We start from the raw sequence: 17,879 nt of genomic DNA, 5'->3' as shown, positions 1-17,879 counted from the left end.
TTAAGATTTTTTTTTTTTTTTTTGTATTAAGACTTTAAACAAAGGGTACGATGTTCGGGGGGAAGTATGGCGGGAAAAGAAAAAGGAAATACAGTGAAAGAATGAACGTAAATAAACAACAAAAACCACAGAGGAGACAGGGAAGCTTCGAGGGACCAGGCCCCAAACGCAGCGTTTACAAAACGACTATTACACACAGGTATGCACGATTTACAAACCGAGATCTAACTATAAACACACAGGAGACACATACACATAAAAATAAACAGTAGATATTTGGCAAAAACACAAAGGGGAAAATATTTAACTATGATGACGTGGAGAGCTTGGAAGAACACGACCTCACCGGAGGAACCGGAAGTGGAAGTTCAAACATTTTCAAGTAATCAGGAAAAAGAACAGCAAAGCGTTTCAAAACAAACATCACATGCCAAGTCTGCTGCAAAGTTCATACAAAGTGTTGTGCTGTACAATATTTCTCACCAATAGGTTGAAGAAAAGTAATGATAGCTGCTTTCCCATTTTTCGCATAATCCACATTAAAGTCGAGGTGACTGCATCCACTGCTCTGTTCTATGAACGATGTGACCAATTTTAATGGTGTGTTTTCATCCAGACCTTCCAGCTTCACATGATAAGCATCAATGTCAAAGCTGGACCCATTCAGAGCCTCAATGTGAAGCTCCTTTCCATCAATCTTGTACTTGCCAGTTGCTAGAATTGTATTAACTTCTGAAACAAAGCAAAATAAAATGAGAAATAAAAGAAGAATATACAACACTATATGAACATTGAACAGTGTTCTAGCTTTTTATGGTTTAATGACTCATCAGGAACTCCAATAGTGGTTTTGAACTCAGGACCTTATGATATTGAGCCAGCCACCTTAACTGTTCAGCCAACACCAGGCGAATACTCCTAACCTTCAGGATATTTTGCAGTAGCACATGCTTCCTTCAGCAAAAAGGTGGTGGTTCGAGGGTTTACTCAGTCTGTGAGGTTGGTGGTTCGATTTCGATCCTGGATGAGTCATACCAAAGACTTTAACTCGAAAAGAGAATTTGACACAGACACGTTGAAAGATATGCCTTCACCAATGTTAGATGTAAACGTCAAGCCACTGTAACATTTGATCCCAAATAAAGGTTACATTAAAAAACAAACAACACACACAACATGCATTTTAAAGGCCATTTTCCCTGCTAGAGCGGGGGTTAGCCTTGCGGTCCCCATGACAATCTTCTCCATTTTGCCCTATTTTCTGCATCTCTCCTTGTTAACCCCCTTGCCCGCATTTCTTCTTCCACCATCTTTAGCCAAGTCTTTTTCGGTCTTCCCCGTCCTCTGCTTCCTTCTACATTCATTTCCATCACTCTTCTCAACCAGTCACTTCAATCCTTCCTCAACACATGACCAAACCATCTCAACCTGTTCCTCTTCACAGCATCAATCACAGGCTCTATTCCCATCATCTTTCGCAATTCATCATTTGTCTTCCTCTCTCTCAACGATACTCCACACATCCACCGAACCATTCGCATTTCCACCCTTTCCAACCTTCGTTGCTGCTCTACGTTCATTACCCATGTCTCGCTCCCATAAATCATAACACTTCTCACACATGCAGCATACACCTTTCCCTTCAGCTTCAACGACACTCCCCTCATCATCAGCACGCCACCCAGTTCCCGAAACTTCTTCCATGCACATCTCACTCGAGCAACCGTTGCCGAGTCTGATCCACCTTCTCCATTCAGCATGTCTCCGAGGTAGCAAAATGTTTTCACACCTTCCAGCTTCACGCCATCTCCAAGATCCAACTCAACATTTCCTCCATCTGCAGCTCCCTCTGTGCACACCTTACATTTGAATGTAGCTGCCACACTGGTTAATGACCCTCTCAGACCACTACATTTTTGATGAACCCACTCAGGGCACATTGTACATTGAATGGAGTTCACTCCGACACCCTTCCTACACACAGCACAGGGCCACTTCCCAGTTCTTTCCACCTCACCACATGCTTTACCACTTGCCATCACCTTCGTCTTTCCGATATTCACCTTCAGACCTTTTGTCTCCATACATTCCTTCCACGTGGTCATCTTTTCCTTCAGTCCATCCATACTTTCCGCAATCAACACCAGATCATCTGCATACAACAACTCCCACGGTAAACCCTCCTTTACGTTCTGAGCCAGCACCTCCATCACAGCTACAAATAGTAATGGACTTAGTACCGACCCCTGATGCACTCCCACCTTCACCTCAAACTCACCACTGTTCCCGTCCTTCGTCCTTACAGCTGTGCGCGCTCTTTTGTACATTGCCATCACTACTCTGATCAACCATTCCTCCACTCCTAACTTCCTCAATGCCCATGTCAATACTTTGCGTGGTACCCTATCGAATGCTTTCTCCAGATCAACAAACCCAAGAAACAACTTCTTCCTCTTCTCCATGTACTTCTCCTGCAACTGCCTCACAATGAAAAGCGCGTCTGTCGTTCCTCTTCCTGGCATGAATCCAAACTGCATTTCGTCGATCTTCACTTTCTTCCTTATCCTCCTCTCCAACACCCTTTCCAATACCTTCATTCCATGCTCCAATAACTTTATCGCTCGGTATGAGCCACACTCCAGAGGGTCACCTTTCCCCTTGTATAGAGGGACGAGGGTACTCAGTTCCCAATCCACTGGAATGCGGCCTTCTTTCACCACCAGATTACAGATCTCTGTCATTCTCTTCACACCCCAACTTCCTGCTGCCTTCAACATATCTCCCACAACTCCCGTCGGCCCTCCCGCTTTTCTACCCTTCATTGCTTTTATCGCTTCCTCAACTTCCTTCTCAGTTATCTTCTCTGCCGGTCCTAAAACAGGGTTACTCTCTATGTTGCCATCCCATTCATTCTCTGTATTCAACAGCATTTCCATATATCTTTTCCATCTTCCTTTAATTCCATCTGGGTCGACAACGATTTGTCCCACTTCATCCTTCAAGCAACTCACCCCCATCACATCACACCTCTCTTTCGCTATCTGCTTTGCAATCCTGAATACTGCTTTCTGACCCTCTTCCGAATCCAAGCGTTCTCCGAACATTTTCCTACATGCCTCCTGCGCCTTTGCTACCTCTTTCTTTGCAGCCTTCCTGGCTGCCTTATAACTTTCATGCTCTGCTGTTTCTGCTCCCGTACCCTTCGCCTTCTGCCACTCCTTGAACTTCTTCCTCTTCACGTCAATCCTCTTTCCAACTTCATCATCCCACCACCATGTTTCCGAGTGCCTCGGTGGTCCTTTTGTCCATCCACATACCTCACCAACGGCTCCCAACAGACGAGCTTTCATTGACATCCAACCACTTTCAAGCTCAACCACATCATCCTCGACCCTACTCAGCCTCTCTTTTAATGCCTCCCTTACTGTCACCTCTTTCAACCTCCACACCTTCATTCTCGGTTGGTACTTCACCCGCCGAGCTCTCCTCGCACCTTTCACCCTTACGTCGCAGACAACCAAGTGGTGCTGTGAAACAGCCTCCTCCCCCGGGATCACCTTTGTGTCCCGGAGGTGCCCCCTATCTCGCCTACGCACCATCAGGTAGTCAACGGTTGTCGTCGACCCACCTGACGTGTATGTAACAAGCTTATTATCCTCTTTCTGGAACTGAGTATTACAAATCAACAAATCAGCTCCATCAGCAAACTCCAAAATCCTTTCACCTTCTCCATTTCTCACACCATATCCGTAACCCCCATGAACTCCGTCAAAACCATCCATACTCCTTCCCACATGTCCATTTAGGTCTCCTCCTACCACAACAACTTCCTCATCTTTCACGTTTTCCATCAGCTTCTCTATCGCACACCAGAACGTGTCCTTTTCTTCATCGCTTCGACCAACCTGCGGAGCATATCCCGAGATGACGTTCACCAAGAGCTTTCCAATCATCATTTTCACCATCATCAACCTATCACTCACTCTAGTCACACTAACCACACTGTCTACAAACTCCTCAGAAAACAGGACACCAACACCATTCACGCCCTCCGGGCAGCCTTGCCACACAAACTTGTATTTCTGTCCCTGCCTACCCTTCACCATTCTCACACCACTTCCCTTCCATCTCGTCTCTTGCACACAACATATGTCCACTCTTCTTCTGACCAATACTTCCACCACTTCTCCTGATCTCCCTGTCATTGTCCCTACATTCCATGTCCCAAACCTCAGAAACCGATCTCCACTTCGGGCTGTACCCTGCCCATATGTAGTTGTAATTGTCATGGTTCTCTTTTTGAGGCAATCTTTTTATGGCCGGATGCCCTTCCTGACGCCAACCCTCTTAGTCGTCTCTTACGACACGCAGGGATACGGTGTACCTATTCTTATCCAGGGTACACACCGGGAAACGTTTAAAACATGGAAATTCTGGAGAGTGGGGGGTGGAGGGGGGGGGGGTGGTGTCAAGGGAAAGATAAAATGAAAAGAAACCCCTTCAGCCGGCACTTAGCTTGGCTTCCCAAAGAGTACTTTCAGGAGCTTGGCGGCTGTTGAAACTGGGGTAGCCACTCATGCGGGAAGTGGTCCAAAATGGCGGTGTAGAACGCCGCGCGTCGAAAACACAACAAGCGTGAGGCGAGCAGATTAGACGGCCTCCTTTCGATTCCCTACCGTCAAGTCCAATGCGGCCTTCAGCTTCCAAGAGCCCAGCAGTTGTCCAAAACCTCGTGTGGGGAAATGTGGTATCTGTCCGTCGTCTTGTCCACCGTCCACACGCGGCTCCAAGCTCCGGCGCGAGGAAGCCCTCCGTCCACCCGCACGCTTCGAGGGAGCAAGGATCGAGGGATACAATATGATTGGTCGAGTGAAATATTGAGATGGGAGTACTCCCCGTCGAGAGCAGGTCTGCATTTCAAATTCTTTCATGAGGCTTTCTGTTTTCCCATTGTCTCCTTCATCCTCTGCAGATTCATCATCAGGCAATGCTTCCCAAACACCACCTTACTCTCCTCCATCACGTCTGCCATCTCCTGCTCATTCTCCATTGCTATTGCCAGATCATTTGGTCGAAGAGAAACACGAGATCGCGGCACAGAGGGTACACTCAGGCACGATGACGTCACACCGCGCATCACACACATCACGTACGTCGCGTTATCACATTAAAAAACAAAGGTGTTACATATATTCTCTCGTGTTCTCTCGTGTTTTAGCCTGTTCTTGCTTGTTCTCGCTTGTTCTCACTTGTTCCCTCTTGTTCTCACGTGTTATCTCTTGTTCTCACTTGTTATCTCTTGTTATCTCTTGTTCTCACTTGTTCTCACTTGTTATCTCTTGTTCTCACTTGTTATCTCTTGTTCTCACTTGTTATCTCTTGTTCTCCCTTGTTCTCTCATGTTCTCTCATGTTCTCTCTTGTTGTCCCTTGTTCTCCCTTGTTCTCTCTTGTTGTCCCGTGTTCTCTCGTGGGCACTGCTATTACACTTCCCAAATCCCAGGAGTACCTCTGGCTACGACTTCCCCTCTTTTCCCAAATCATGCTTGTCTATGTGTTGTAACGTCCTTCCAACAGTGATGACTCAATCTTTATCTCTCTCTCAAATGACATGGACAAACTTTTAACCACTCATCCCAACTATCTCTTCCTCATATGTCGTGATTTCAATTGTCAACATGCCACTTGGCTTGGTGTTGGCACCCCTCTCACCTGCCATGACTCTTCAGCAAAGGACTATCGTGACTCCATGGGACTGACCTACATTTGAAATATTGTGCTATATATCGTTTTTGGCCCAATCAATGGTGAAGAATCACGTGAAAATATAAATCTCGCATCCGGATCCTCACCAACATGGAACCAATTGGTCCTTGTCACGCACCCAACCGACCCACCAAGTTTCATCTGAATCCATCCATAACTGTCCAATTGTGGATAACTGTTCCTTCAAAATAATGCTCGATAACAACTGCTTGCTTAGCAAGTGATCACATCTGAAGTTTTCATTACATGTTAAAATTGTCTTATTTGCGTATTGGGGGTAAAGACAAAAAGGTGCAGAGGTAGCGCACATACTTTTGAGTTGTCTATCCTACGTTGGTATTCCACCTGATTAGTTGGTGAACAATAAATATCCCATGATATCTGTGAATGAGTTATTGCTAAAATGGGAATTCCTGCACTAACCTCCAGAGGGCATCTGTGGCAGAACCGCTGACACGAGAGAATGGTGTGCGCATATATGCGCAAACTCGGAGCTAACTGACTCGCGATTACACATGCATGCAACAAACAAATTAGTCACACGTGTTTCGCTGATGTTTTATCATTTACAATGAATGTGCAAAAGTTTTCAAAAACGCTATCGGGGGATATTATGCACATTATATACTTATGAGGTACAACGCTAAACTTATACAAAAAATATTTTAAATTTTCAAAAAATTAACACGAAAAATATAACGGACGGGCCTGTACTGAGCAACTTTGGTGTGAATAATGTGTAATCAGGAAAACTACCAAATACCCCCTCTCACGCCCTCTTGTCTCCTGCACTCTTTATTATATTGTTGCGGTTTTGAGTTTTGTACAGTCAGTATAATAAAGGTTAAAATTCCCCTCATAGTTAGTCACACAAGCAACATGTAGCCTCGCGATAGTGTAGTTATCTCTTAGTATTTGTGAGCTAAGTCCTTTTCCTATGTTAGTTCTGCGTTGAGTAGTGTCAGGAGAATAGGTCCTACTTCTACTGACTATCCAGCCTCCCTGGCCTCATGCCCCTTTGCGCTGACTTTGGTTCATTTTGGGCGAATTAACATGAGGCAGGCCTAGGAGGGTCGGGGCGGAGCCGAATGAGGGCGGCAGAAGAGCTGACGGTAAGCACGAGCCGCCAATCAGGGCCCAGAGGTTGTGGCGGCAGCACTGCGTCACAGGGCGTGGTTGGAAGGTTCGAGAGGGTTCAAGAAGGTTCGGGGCGTATCTATATAACCCATCGCGCATAGCCCCCAGGAGGACTCGCGCGAGAAGGACTAGTGCGGGAGGACTGGTTGAACAAAGGACTAGCGCGGGAGGACTCGTTGAACAGAGGACTGAGCATCAGAGGACTCGCGCGCACTGACCAACCAGGAGGAATCATTGACGAGCAGGAGTTGAGAGCGTCAAAGAACGTTGAGAGATACGCGGGTGAAGAAAGACGCGCATGAACCAGAATATGCGCGGTTATAAAGTGACGCTCAGTTGAGCTGGAGGCTGAGCCGCGTACAGTGCATTAAGTCACACGAGTGATAACGGCTATGTAACCGCCGGCCGCGCTGAGAGACGCGTATTTGCCGTTCTACCTCATCGGCTGCTTTGTGCGGGAGACGCGCTACGAGGTTCCTTCCACCGCCTGCTGCCATCTTCGCGGGACGTGCTGGGACCGTGGAGAGCCAGATGGGGCCATTCCTGGACAACCACGTCGACGCGTTTGGCTGGAACATCAACCCATCTGCAATTCCCTGTGTGAGTGTGACGGGCCCGAGTCTGGGAAATAAGATAAGACTGACTAAGTGCTGCTCTGTGTCTCTGCGTCCCGATCATTGTACATACGTGTGGGAATAATAATTAAACCCGTGTTCTTCCTTTTTCATTCAATCGTCCTCGTGATTTCCTCATTGACTAAGCATGGTACGAATAAAACCGCTCGAATCGGGTTCCACTACTAAGACTGCACGGACAACGTGGTACTCAATCCGCTCGGCGTATGCAAATCACACGTGGCTCGTGCGAGGCTTGCTTCCTCGCTTCCGTGGCGGCGCAGGGATTTAGGTACAAGCGAGACTTGGTCCCGAAACCCTAACTTGCGTTTTGCCCGGAAGAGGCGTTTCAAGTCTCTCGGTTCCGTCAAGCCCAGAAAGGACAAGGGGATTAATCCCCCCCTTGGTAAGGGGAAGAAGGGCGGCGGAGAACCATAACAATATGTTCTATGTGCGGTTCGGGTGCTGGTGTTGGCTTAGCAGTTAAGGTGCTGGCTTGGGATCCTAAGATCCTGGGTTTTCGAACCCAGGATCTTAGGATCCCAAGCCAGCACCTTCAATCCCGGTCTATCGCTGAATTAATGCCATGGGGGTTGACTCAGCCTGTCATCCTTCAATGTCGGCAAATTGAGTACCAGTTCACTGGTAATTCCCTGTGTGCCGCAAGAGGCGACTAACAGGGTTGGTGGCAGGAAGGGCATCCGGCTGTAAAACATTGTTTAAAAAAGGGGACCATGGTGCCTGAAAAAGGCCAACCCCCTGCTCTGCGGGGAAAAATGGCCTCTGAAGGTGGTCCTACTATGTGTTAGCTCTTACATGAGCCTCGACTTAGTATACAAAAAAGAATAATGTTTCAGATATAAATCATTAAGAAATGGTGCTTTCTTTTGAGCAGTATTTTATAGGGCACACAAATTAAAATTTACAACATTTTTGAAAACATTTGCCAAAAACCTATTGGTGGTGGAGCACCTACCTTCAGCAGTCTGGCAAGTCAGTAGCATGGTGTTCCGTTTGAGGGTAAACAACTCAACACTATGCTGCAAAATACCCTCAAAGAGGAGTTTCTGCTTTTCTCCATCAATGCCATCACAATGAATCAGAATATCGTTTTCACCTGTGAATGAAGACAATATAAATTCACCATAAACTCATTGATTTGACACATGATCTTGCTCATAAGCAGAGTGAAATATCGTGTGCATTATACTAGATTTTGTATCGAAGAAAGTGAAAAAAAATTGTAAAAAAGCTAAACATTTCTGGGTGTCTAGCAACTGGCAAGAGATAAGCGGATGAATATGCATCCAAGTTCAACTCATCAAAATTACCAACCAGCAAACCCAGAACCAAACTCTTGTCTGGCACTAATATAACGTGAGGTGCAGTATCACATCATTTGCACGGAGCAGCAAATATAGAACTATAAATAATCTCAAAATGCCATCCTAAAGTTTCCGCTTTGTACTTAAACTAAACCTGATGAAAACGACAGTGAAAAAAATTTGTACATTTTATTCATTTGTTTTCTCCCTATTCTCATAATAAAGTTTTGTTAAAGATTTGATGGCAAAACCTCAATTGGTTTAAAAAAGGTTATGGCCTGCACAATCTCACTGATGCTCAATTTGTAAGTAAATGAATAAAGAAACACAAACGATGAAAAAAAAAAATGGGGCGTTTCACACTTGACACTCTGGCGGGGCTAATTAGGGCTATTTATAGTCACTATCCTCTTGCCCTTTGACATTTTGACCCATTTTTTTCATCATTTTTATTATTTTATCCATATTCTCATAATAAAGGTTTAAAAAAAAATTATGACAAAAGTTCAAATGGTAAAAAAAAGTTATGGCCTCGACACACACACACACACCACACACACCACACACACCACACACACAATTGCAAACCTCGTCTCCCGCTGTGTGGGGGGAGGGGGGAAGGGTTAATAATAATTGTTAAGTGTGCTAAGATGTACAGGAGTCAGACAGGGATGCATGCTGTCTCCACTTGCAATGGACTGGGTATTAATGAGGACTACAGAACATGCCAGATGTGGCACAGACTGGTCTCAGGGTGACCATCTGGAGGAACTCAGCATTGCAAATGATGTCTGTTTGCTATCTGTCACCAAGCAAAGTTCACAAGAGAGAGTAAATGGCTCCAGGAGTATTACCTCCAAGTCGGACTGAAAATCAACACGAACAACATGGAGTGCGAGATTACTTGCAGCAGACAACAATCATGATGTCATGTGCAATGACTTGGGCACATGAGATGTCGACAAGATTATGAATCGAGGGTCTATGTTCATTGTAACAGGAAGGGTTTGGGGGAGTAGGTATACTCAGATGTTCGGTACTCAGACCTGGTCGAATACAGTGGAGAAGGAGCTGAGGGACCTAGAAACCACCTGGACTGCAATCGGTCAGTGGGCCCAAGACAGACAAAAGTGGTGCAAGTTCCTCAAGAGACTCCATATGTTGTCAGGCTTGGATAGGGATCTTAAGCAAGTGAGCAAGTACTTGAGGGGTGTCAAGGATTTCTGTTTTATATTGTTGTTGACATGGCTGCCGATTCAATCCCGCTCTAATATTCGCAAAAGGAATGACTTGTAGGCAGATCTCAAGTTTTCACAACAACAGGCACTAGTTTGGCTGGCTTGCCAATTAGCTGTGCCAAGGCCAACTGAAGTTGAGGTTTTTTTTAACTTCGGAACTTAGAGGTTAGCCCATTTATGTACTGTGGGCCAAAGTGGTCTCCAGAAACTCAAACTAAGGCTTGTGTGAAAATATCCCCCATGAAAATGGACTGGTTTAGCAGTCCACGATGGGATTTAAATTTTTTTTGGGTTTTCTTGAACAATGGGTGAACATGATTTTTGTCTTCACTGTATTCATTTTTTATTTCTATTCACCAAATTTAACTCTTCCACAACGATTTTCGATATTAAAACAATGTCATCTGTGAACTGTAGGTGGTTTAGTCTTCCTCTGCTGACATTTATTGCTTTATTTTCCCAATTCAGCTGATGGAACACTCTTCCTCGGCCTGCAGTCAACAATTTGTGAGAGAATGATTTGGCTTGTCTGAAATATCTTATAAAATTGATATTGCCACGATTCTGGTGCAGTTTGAAGATTACGATACGACCATGATAGGCTTCAATATAAATTGTAAATGATATTGTTATGTCGGGGGGTGGGCGGGTGTGGGGGGGGGGGGGGCGGGGGGATAGAGGAATATCTCAAGCCAGGTAGGTCTGAGTCGGTCGGTGCTCGATTGTCGTGAGAGGGAATCTACCTGTAATAAGTTCTATGTGTAGCCCGGATGTCGGTGAAAGTCGTAGTGGATGTGGAAAGCGTGCAATGGAGTGCAGGGATTATGGATAAAATTCCTTTGTTTGTCATTCCCTCTGTCGCCAATCCAGTGTCCATTATGGCAAAGCATTCATATAGACACTGAGATGGGTCCCTTAGTGCACACATTAATTAAATCCCCTCCCTTACAAAAAGATTTTGGAAGAAAACAGACAGGAGCGCAGATCGGGGCACCGCCGCATGGGGCCGCAGCCAGCCACACCACCAGCTGGCCTAGCTATGAGCATCGGGCAGGGCAGGCTATAGCCACGCCCAGGGAACGTGTGATTTATTGAGGTGGAAGGCACAAACATTCGGCCAATCAGGGCAGAAGGCGCCAAACGACCATTTAGAAACAGGTCGCTAGTTGGAGGACAAGCGCGAGTGACGTGAAAAGGTGGGAAAGATCACAAAGATGAGAGGGACGGATTGGTAACGCGCCAGAATTGACGTCAGACCACGGGTTGACAAAACGTCACGCTCACAGGCATTTTAGTCAGTTTGTGCTGGTCTGTTCGTTCTGAGTTCTTCGTTGGAGGCTCTTCGTCCTGGGTCTGTGCTTGTGCTTCACGCGTTGGTGATCGGCTTCACTGGTTCTTCTTCCCTGCGTTCCTCCCTGGTGGTCGTTGGCGTCTTCCCTGAACCTTCGTGGTGCTTTTGGTTCTTCGTGGTGCTTTTGGTGCTTTGGTGCTTGGAGCAAGGCTGGTGCTGGGAGAGAGGCTCGGTGCTGTGAGTGAACGGGACCTCGTATGCGACCGACGAGGGGCGAGCAGACTAGGCCGCTGAGCGGGTGGCTCAGGGCCGAGCAGAGCGTGGGCGAGGCGGACGGAGGCTTCTTTGCGCCAGCATCGGAGCCGGACATAGCCGCGTTGGACGATGGACACACCATACAGACAGATATGACGCACCACATCTCACACAAATACACGACGATTCTTTTATTTAATTCATCTCCTTTGTCCTGTTGTCAAGTCTGGTGTGGGGACGTCCCTATTTAGGACATTTATTTACCGGCACGTTATTTTCCTGTCCCACTAATAATTGCAAATAAACCCTTGTATTATTTTCTTTCATTCCAAAATCCTGTGTCCGTTTTGAGTTCATTTCCTCCAGGATCGGAGCTGCCGTCGGATCGCTACAGGTACGCGCTTGCCGTTTCTTCCTCTTCATTCTTCCGCCTGTGCTTTTATAGTCGAATCCGTAATTGATCGTCGCATCAAGTAAAGCCGTTCGGTCATCCACGGCCCTACGGTATTAACCGAGGGCTTCACCTGACAATATTGTAACAACAAATTTTGTAGTTTTTTTTTCTTTCTTTTTTTTCTTCTTTGTTTGTATACAGAATAGAGGCTCGTGAAAGAGCTAATATTTATTTCACAAACAAATCAAACAGACAAACAAAATATATCAAAAGAGGGAGCGGTAGACAAGATGGGGAGAGAGGGGGAAGCACACAAACACAACATTTGAGAGCAGGGACATCTGGAGATGTGTGGGAGGGAGAGGGCTTGGGGGGAGGACGCGTGGGAAGGGGGCGGGGGGGGGGGGTGGGAGAAGTATAAAACACAAGGACACGAAGGACTTCCATGACAGAAGTTGGTATTTCAAAAAAGTGGATTTGGGGTGAAATTAGCGGGGGTAGAAAATATCAAGGTTTTGGATGGGGGAAGAAAAGAGATGGTGGTGAACAGCTGTTTTAAAGACCTGGAGGGAGGAGTGGGTTGTGGAGGATGCCCAGTCGGCGACTGGCTTTGGAGGCCAGCTTGGAAATGTGGTTTTGCCAGGAAAGATCATGGCAGATAATGAGACCCAAAAGCTTGAGTAACAGAACTTCTTGGAGAGGATTGTTGAGAAGGTAGATGGGAGGGTTGTCCAGGCGGTCTTTTCGGAGAGACATCGTGAGAGTGTGAGATTTGTCAGGATTGAAAGACATGTTCCACTTGTTTGCCCAATCTGTGATTTTGTCCAGGTCTGCAGAGAGTGAGGAGGCTGCAGACTGCCGATCTGAGGGATGAGGAATGGAGCGACAGAGAGTAGAGTCATCAGCAAAGAGATAGAGAGGATTTTCAAGAGAGTCAGAGAGATCATTGATGAAGACCAGAAAAAGCACAGGGCCCAGAACACTGCCTTGGGGAACTCCAGCCTGAACAGGAAGACGAGATGAGAGAAACCCATTCAGGGCCACACGTTGACTACGACCAGAGAGGAAGTCCGCCAGCCATGCGTGGAGATTTCCATTGATACCAAAGGAGCAGAGTTTGGTGAGCAGAGCGGGGTGCCAGACCGTATCGAAGGCACGTGATATGTCAAGGGAACAGCTCTAATTTCCTGCTTGGCATTGAGGACCTCCATCCATTGTTGAGAAAGCAGAAGCAGCATGTCCAGAGTAGAGTGACCAGGTCTGAAACCAAATTGATGATCAGAGATCAAGCCATTGGAGAAGAGGAAAGATTTCATATCCGAAGCAATGATGGATTCTATGACTTTGCTGATAATTGGGAGAAGGCTGATTGGTCTGTAGTTGCTAGGATCTGTTTTTGCACCTTTTTGTGCAAAGTGGTGATGTTGGCTGATTTCCAAACAGATGACAGATGACCTTGAGCAAAAGAGAGGGTGAAGAGAACAGAGAGAGGGAGTGAAAGAGCGGAAGAACAGCATTTTAGGAACCGTGGGCTGATGCCGTCAGATCCTGTTGCAGATCAGAGTCGAGGGTTGGCAGAAACTTTTCCACCTTGTCAGGAGGAAAGGACACAGAGTCGAGGAGCAGCTGGGTACGACTGGGTATGGTGGGTACAGAGAGGGATGGGTTTGGGACACAAGATTTAGAGGCAAACACAGAGTTGAGGCATTCAGCTTTTTCACGTGTGGAGTCAGCCATGTAGCCGTTTGAGGTGGGGGAGGGGATGGAGGGGGGAACAAACACTAGATTTGACCAGACGCCACCAGGATTTGGAAGAGGGGGACAGATAAGAGAGTTCTGTCTTGAGGAAGGAGAGATATTGTTTCCTGGCTCTCCTGAGAGTGGACACACACTTGTTTCGGGCTTTGGTAAAGGAAATGAGATTTCCTTCCATTGGATTTGCTTTCCCGGAGACGAAGGCAAGTTGTTTCTGGGCAACAGCCTCACCACAAGATTCCGTGTACCATGGACGGGAGGAAGGGTATGACAACTGAAGACGAGATGGGATAAATCTGTGCATGAGAGAGAGCAATTTACTTTGGAAGAATTCCCAGGATGAGTTGATGTCAGAGGCGGTAGAGGTGGGAGACGAGTCCAGATGATTGATGGCTGCTTGAAGACTGTGCCAGTTGGCCTGAGTGAAATGCCAGACTCGTCGACGCTGAGGAGGCTCTCTGCGAATGGTCAGAGAGATGTCCACTTTAACAAGCACATGATTAGATGAGCCGATTGGAGCAGAAGAAGAGCAGCAGACATTTTCAGGGAAGTTAGTCATAACCAAGTCCAGAAGAGAAGATGCTCCATTGACTGAGATCCGGGTCGGGAAATTGACAGATTGTGTCAGTCCCAGTGAGTCGCAGATGTCCATTGCTGAGGAGTAATGGCTGGTGAGAGAGGTACCCACACCCAGCCAACTGGCATGGTGACAATTGAAATGACCACATATGAGGAAGAGAGAGTTGGGATGGGTAGATAGAAGTTGGTCCATATTATCAGACAGCGAGATGTAGATGGAGTCATCACAGTTTGGTGGACGGTACAACACACATATGAACAAAAGGTGGGAGCGAAGGGGAAGCCGTAGCCAAAGGTATTCCTGGGGGTGAGGTGGAGAGAGGGCAGTGCAGGGCGAGTGAGGAAGAGAGTTTTTTTTAATAAAGATAGCAACCCCACCTCCAGGACGAAGCTCAGGTCTATCATACCGGAGGAGGGAGTAACGTGGGAAAGATACCAAGGAATCAGAGACATCATGAAGGAGGAAAGTTTCTGTTAAGCAGATCACGTCTGGTTTGTCAGAAGCAACCTGTATGGAGAGATCAGTTAAGTTTGAGCGAAGGCCCCGGATGTTTGAGGTCCATACCGTTAATGAAGAGGAAGGGGGAGCATCGGATACAGAACAGGGGGGGGGGGGGCGGGGGTAGGGTAAGATGTGGAAGAGGAGGAAGAGGTAGGGAGAGCTGTTGAAGGTGTGTCAGAGATTACAGAATAGCTTGGAGAAAGGGAAGAATGGGGCGGAGAAAAGGTTTGATGGTGATTGGGTGAGGCACAGTGAGGTGTTATTTGAGGATGGGGAAGAGTGAGGCAGAAGGTTGAGGGAGAAGAAGGTGAAAGTTGGAAGGGGGAAGAAGCGGGGAGGACGCTTTGAGGAGGAGGGGTGAGAGGGGAGTCTAGGAGGGGAGGAGCGAGGGAGAGTCTCGGAGGGGAGGAGTGTGGGGGGAGTTTAGGAGGGAAGGGGCAGGGGGGGAGATTTGAAAGGGATGGGTGATGGGGAAGATTTGGGGGGGAGGGGCAAGGGGGAAGATTTGAAAGAGATGGGTGATGGGGAAGATTTGGAGGGAAGGGGTGAGATTGGATTTTGAAAAGTGTACGATTAATGGGAAACGAACATTTATTGCAAAATGAGTGTCTTGAGACATTCGAGTCAAAAATACGTTTAAGGACGCTGAAGGATGGGTGGAGTTCTGGAGAGTTTAGGGAATGAATGAAAGATGCACTGTAAGAGATGGAATTTTTTTTTGGAATGAATAGATTTGGTGAGCAAGTCGAAAGCATCCTTTTATAGAAGAAGAAGAAAAAGGTGTTATAGAATATGACAAAATAAAGTTCTTCAGGGGACAGATGAAACATTTTTTAACAACGTGATCACATGATCACGAACAACGTGGTCGAAGAACGAACGAACAAATAAGAACGAACAAACGGATAAGAACAGAGAAGGAAAATATTTTTTTTGGTTTTTTTTTTGAGATTTTAAAACAAGGAAGTATGGGGTGAAAAGACCGTGAAAAACAGAGACCGAAAGTAATTTGCAGCACGATCGAAGAACCGCTGAGACCAAAAAAAAGCCTCAAGCCAAGGGCTGACATGGTAGCCTACTAGTACGACAAAAGGCCTCAGAATACACGATACGAAAAAAACCACGATTCTGTACACAGGTATGAAAAACCAACACCGAGAAACCTATTAAAGTCACCCCAATAGGTACATACACCGAAAGAAAGATACAGATTCGACAAAAACACAATTGTGAAAAATTACTTAACTTCGAAAGCGTGCGCGCGGGGACAGCTTTGAAGAGACGTGACGACCAATCTTGCGCATCAATGGGCAATGACCCATCAATGGGCAAATCTTTCCTGGGAAAACCACATTTCCAAGCTGGCCTCCAAAGCCAGTCGCCGACTGGGCATCCTCCGCAACCCACTCCTCCCTCCAGGTCTTTAAAACAGCTGTTCACCACCATCTCTTATCTTCCCCCATCCAAAACATTGATCTTTTCTTCCCCCGTTAATTCACCCCAGATCCACTTTTTTGAAATACCAACTTCTTTCCTGGAAGTCCTAGCAGTGTCCATGTGTCCAACTATTAGTGTCCAACTAAACTATTAAACTATTAGTATTAACTAGCAGTGTCCAACTATTATGAAAAAAAAGTGCCAGAGTGGTTATGCGGTTAGCTTGAAACCAGCAGATGAAGGTTCAATTCCTTTCTTTTTAAATAATTTTAAGATATGATGGGTTTTCAAATGTATGGAAAGTGGGAGGTGTTCCGTATATTCATTCAGGGTTGTATAAAGGTAAGCTCAAGGTGTTTGGTTCTCGTTTTGAAGAGAAAGCCTCTCAGATAATAAATATTAAAATAATTGTTGCTGCAAATGAAATTATAGACCCAATAGAAGATAAAACATTTCATGTTGAGTAAGCATCTGGGTAGTCAGAGTATCGACGAGGTATTCCTGCTAACCCTAAGAAATGTTGTGGGAAGAAAGTGAGATTTACCCCCGTAAATATAACTCAGAAGTGAATTTTATCCCAGGTTTTGTTAATTGAGTATCCGGAGAAGAGAGGAAATCAGTGTATGTTCTTTGCTGTTGTACTTGTGTGCTTCCCTCTCTCTCTCCCCATCTTGTCTCCCGCTCCCTTTATCTTATGTTTTGTGTGTCCGTTTTTTGTGTGATTAATGTTAGCTCTTACATGAGCCTCGATCTTGTCTACAAAAAGAAACTAGAGGTTCCAGGGAACCTGAACTCAACTGGGTCAAGTCATGTCATAGGTCATGACGAGGTCATTTTTCGGACATCGTCAAAACCCGTAATATATGTGTTGAGGTTTGTTACATACTGTCTACACACCAAGTTTCAGCCTTGTAGCTACATTAGGAAGTACCAGATTGACAAAAATTGATTTTTCAATATGGCCGCCCTGCCACGCCCATTTTTGGCCGTGCAACGCCCAAATGCAATCCCAAACTAGTTTATGTCTTAAAGATGCTGCATAACAAGTTTCATCAAATTTCATCAATATTTGTGACTTTTAGAGGATAGACGTCGAATTGTTTACAGACGACAGACAGACAGACGGACGACGGACACTGGGTGTCGACAAAAACTCAGCTGGACATAGTCCAGTTGAGTTAAAAAGAAAAAAAGCTTGAGAGAATGAATGAGGGTGAAGTGATGGGAAGAATTGCTCACCCTTTTTTGTAGAGGGCTCGTCTCGCTCTTCAGACAAAGCAAAATGTTCCGCAGTGAAGTTACTCTCTTCTAAATCGAGTGAGTGAATTGACGCTGACTTCATGATATTGGCACTGTTGTCTTCCTTCTACAAAGTAAACATTTCCTCAATGATTATGTCAGTTTTCAAATGGGATAAAATGAATTTCATTCAAAACAGTAAATTTTATTTTTTAACAAACGTCCAATGAGTTTTCACCACGGTCTGATCTGATCTGTCACATGACAATGAAAATATTTGCGGTGCCAAGTTAGTGTTTTCTTTGGACTCTATGGACCAGTTATGGCAAATTTTGGCATTGCGACCAA

At 45.9% G+C, this 17,879-nt stretch overlaps 1 protein-coding gene across 1 annotated transcript in view; it reads right to left on the bottom strand.

The window, feature by feature from the left end:
- LOC137430614 (uncharacterized) overlaps positions 1-17,879 on the bottom strand; it is a 130,716-nt gene that overhangs the window by 15,892 nt on the left and 96,945 nt on the right. The window contains exons 17-19 of the mRNA XM_078782715.1: positions 17,532-17,658; positions 8,493-8,633; positions 484-732 (exon numbers count right to left, since the gene is read on the bottom strand). Coding sequence (XP_078638841.1) covers positions 484-732; positions 8,493-8,633; positions 17,532-17,658 — 517 coding nt within the window. The remainder of the gene's footprint in view (positions 1-483; positions 733-8,492; positions 8,634-17,531; positions 17,659-17,879) is intronic.

The sequence above is a fragment of the Myxine glutinosa genome, chromosome 7 (assembly GCF_964187855.1).
Source record: "Myxine glutinosa chromosome 7, kmMyxGlut1.1, whole genome shotgun sequence".
NCBI lineage: Eukaryota > Metazoa > Chordata > Myxini > Myxiniformes > Myxinidae > Myxine > Myxine glutinosa.
Note: the sequence above shows the minus strand (reverse complement) of the source record. Positions and strands in the feature narration are given on the sequence as shown.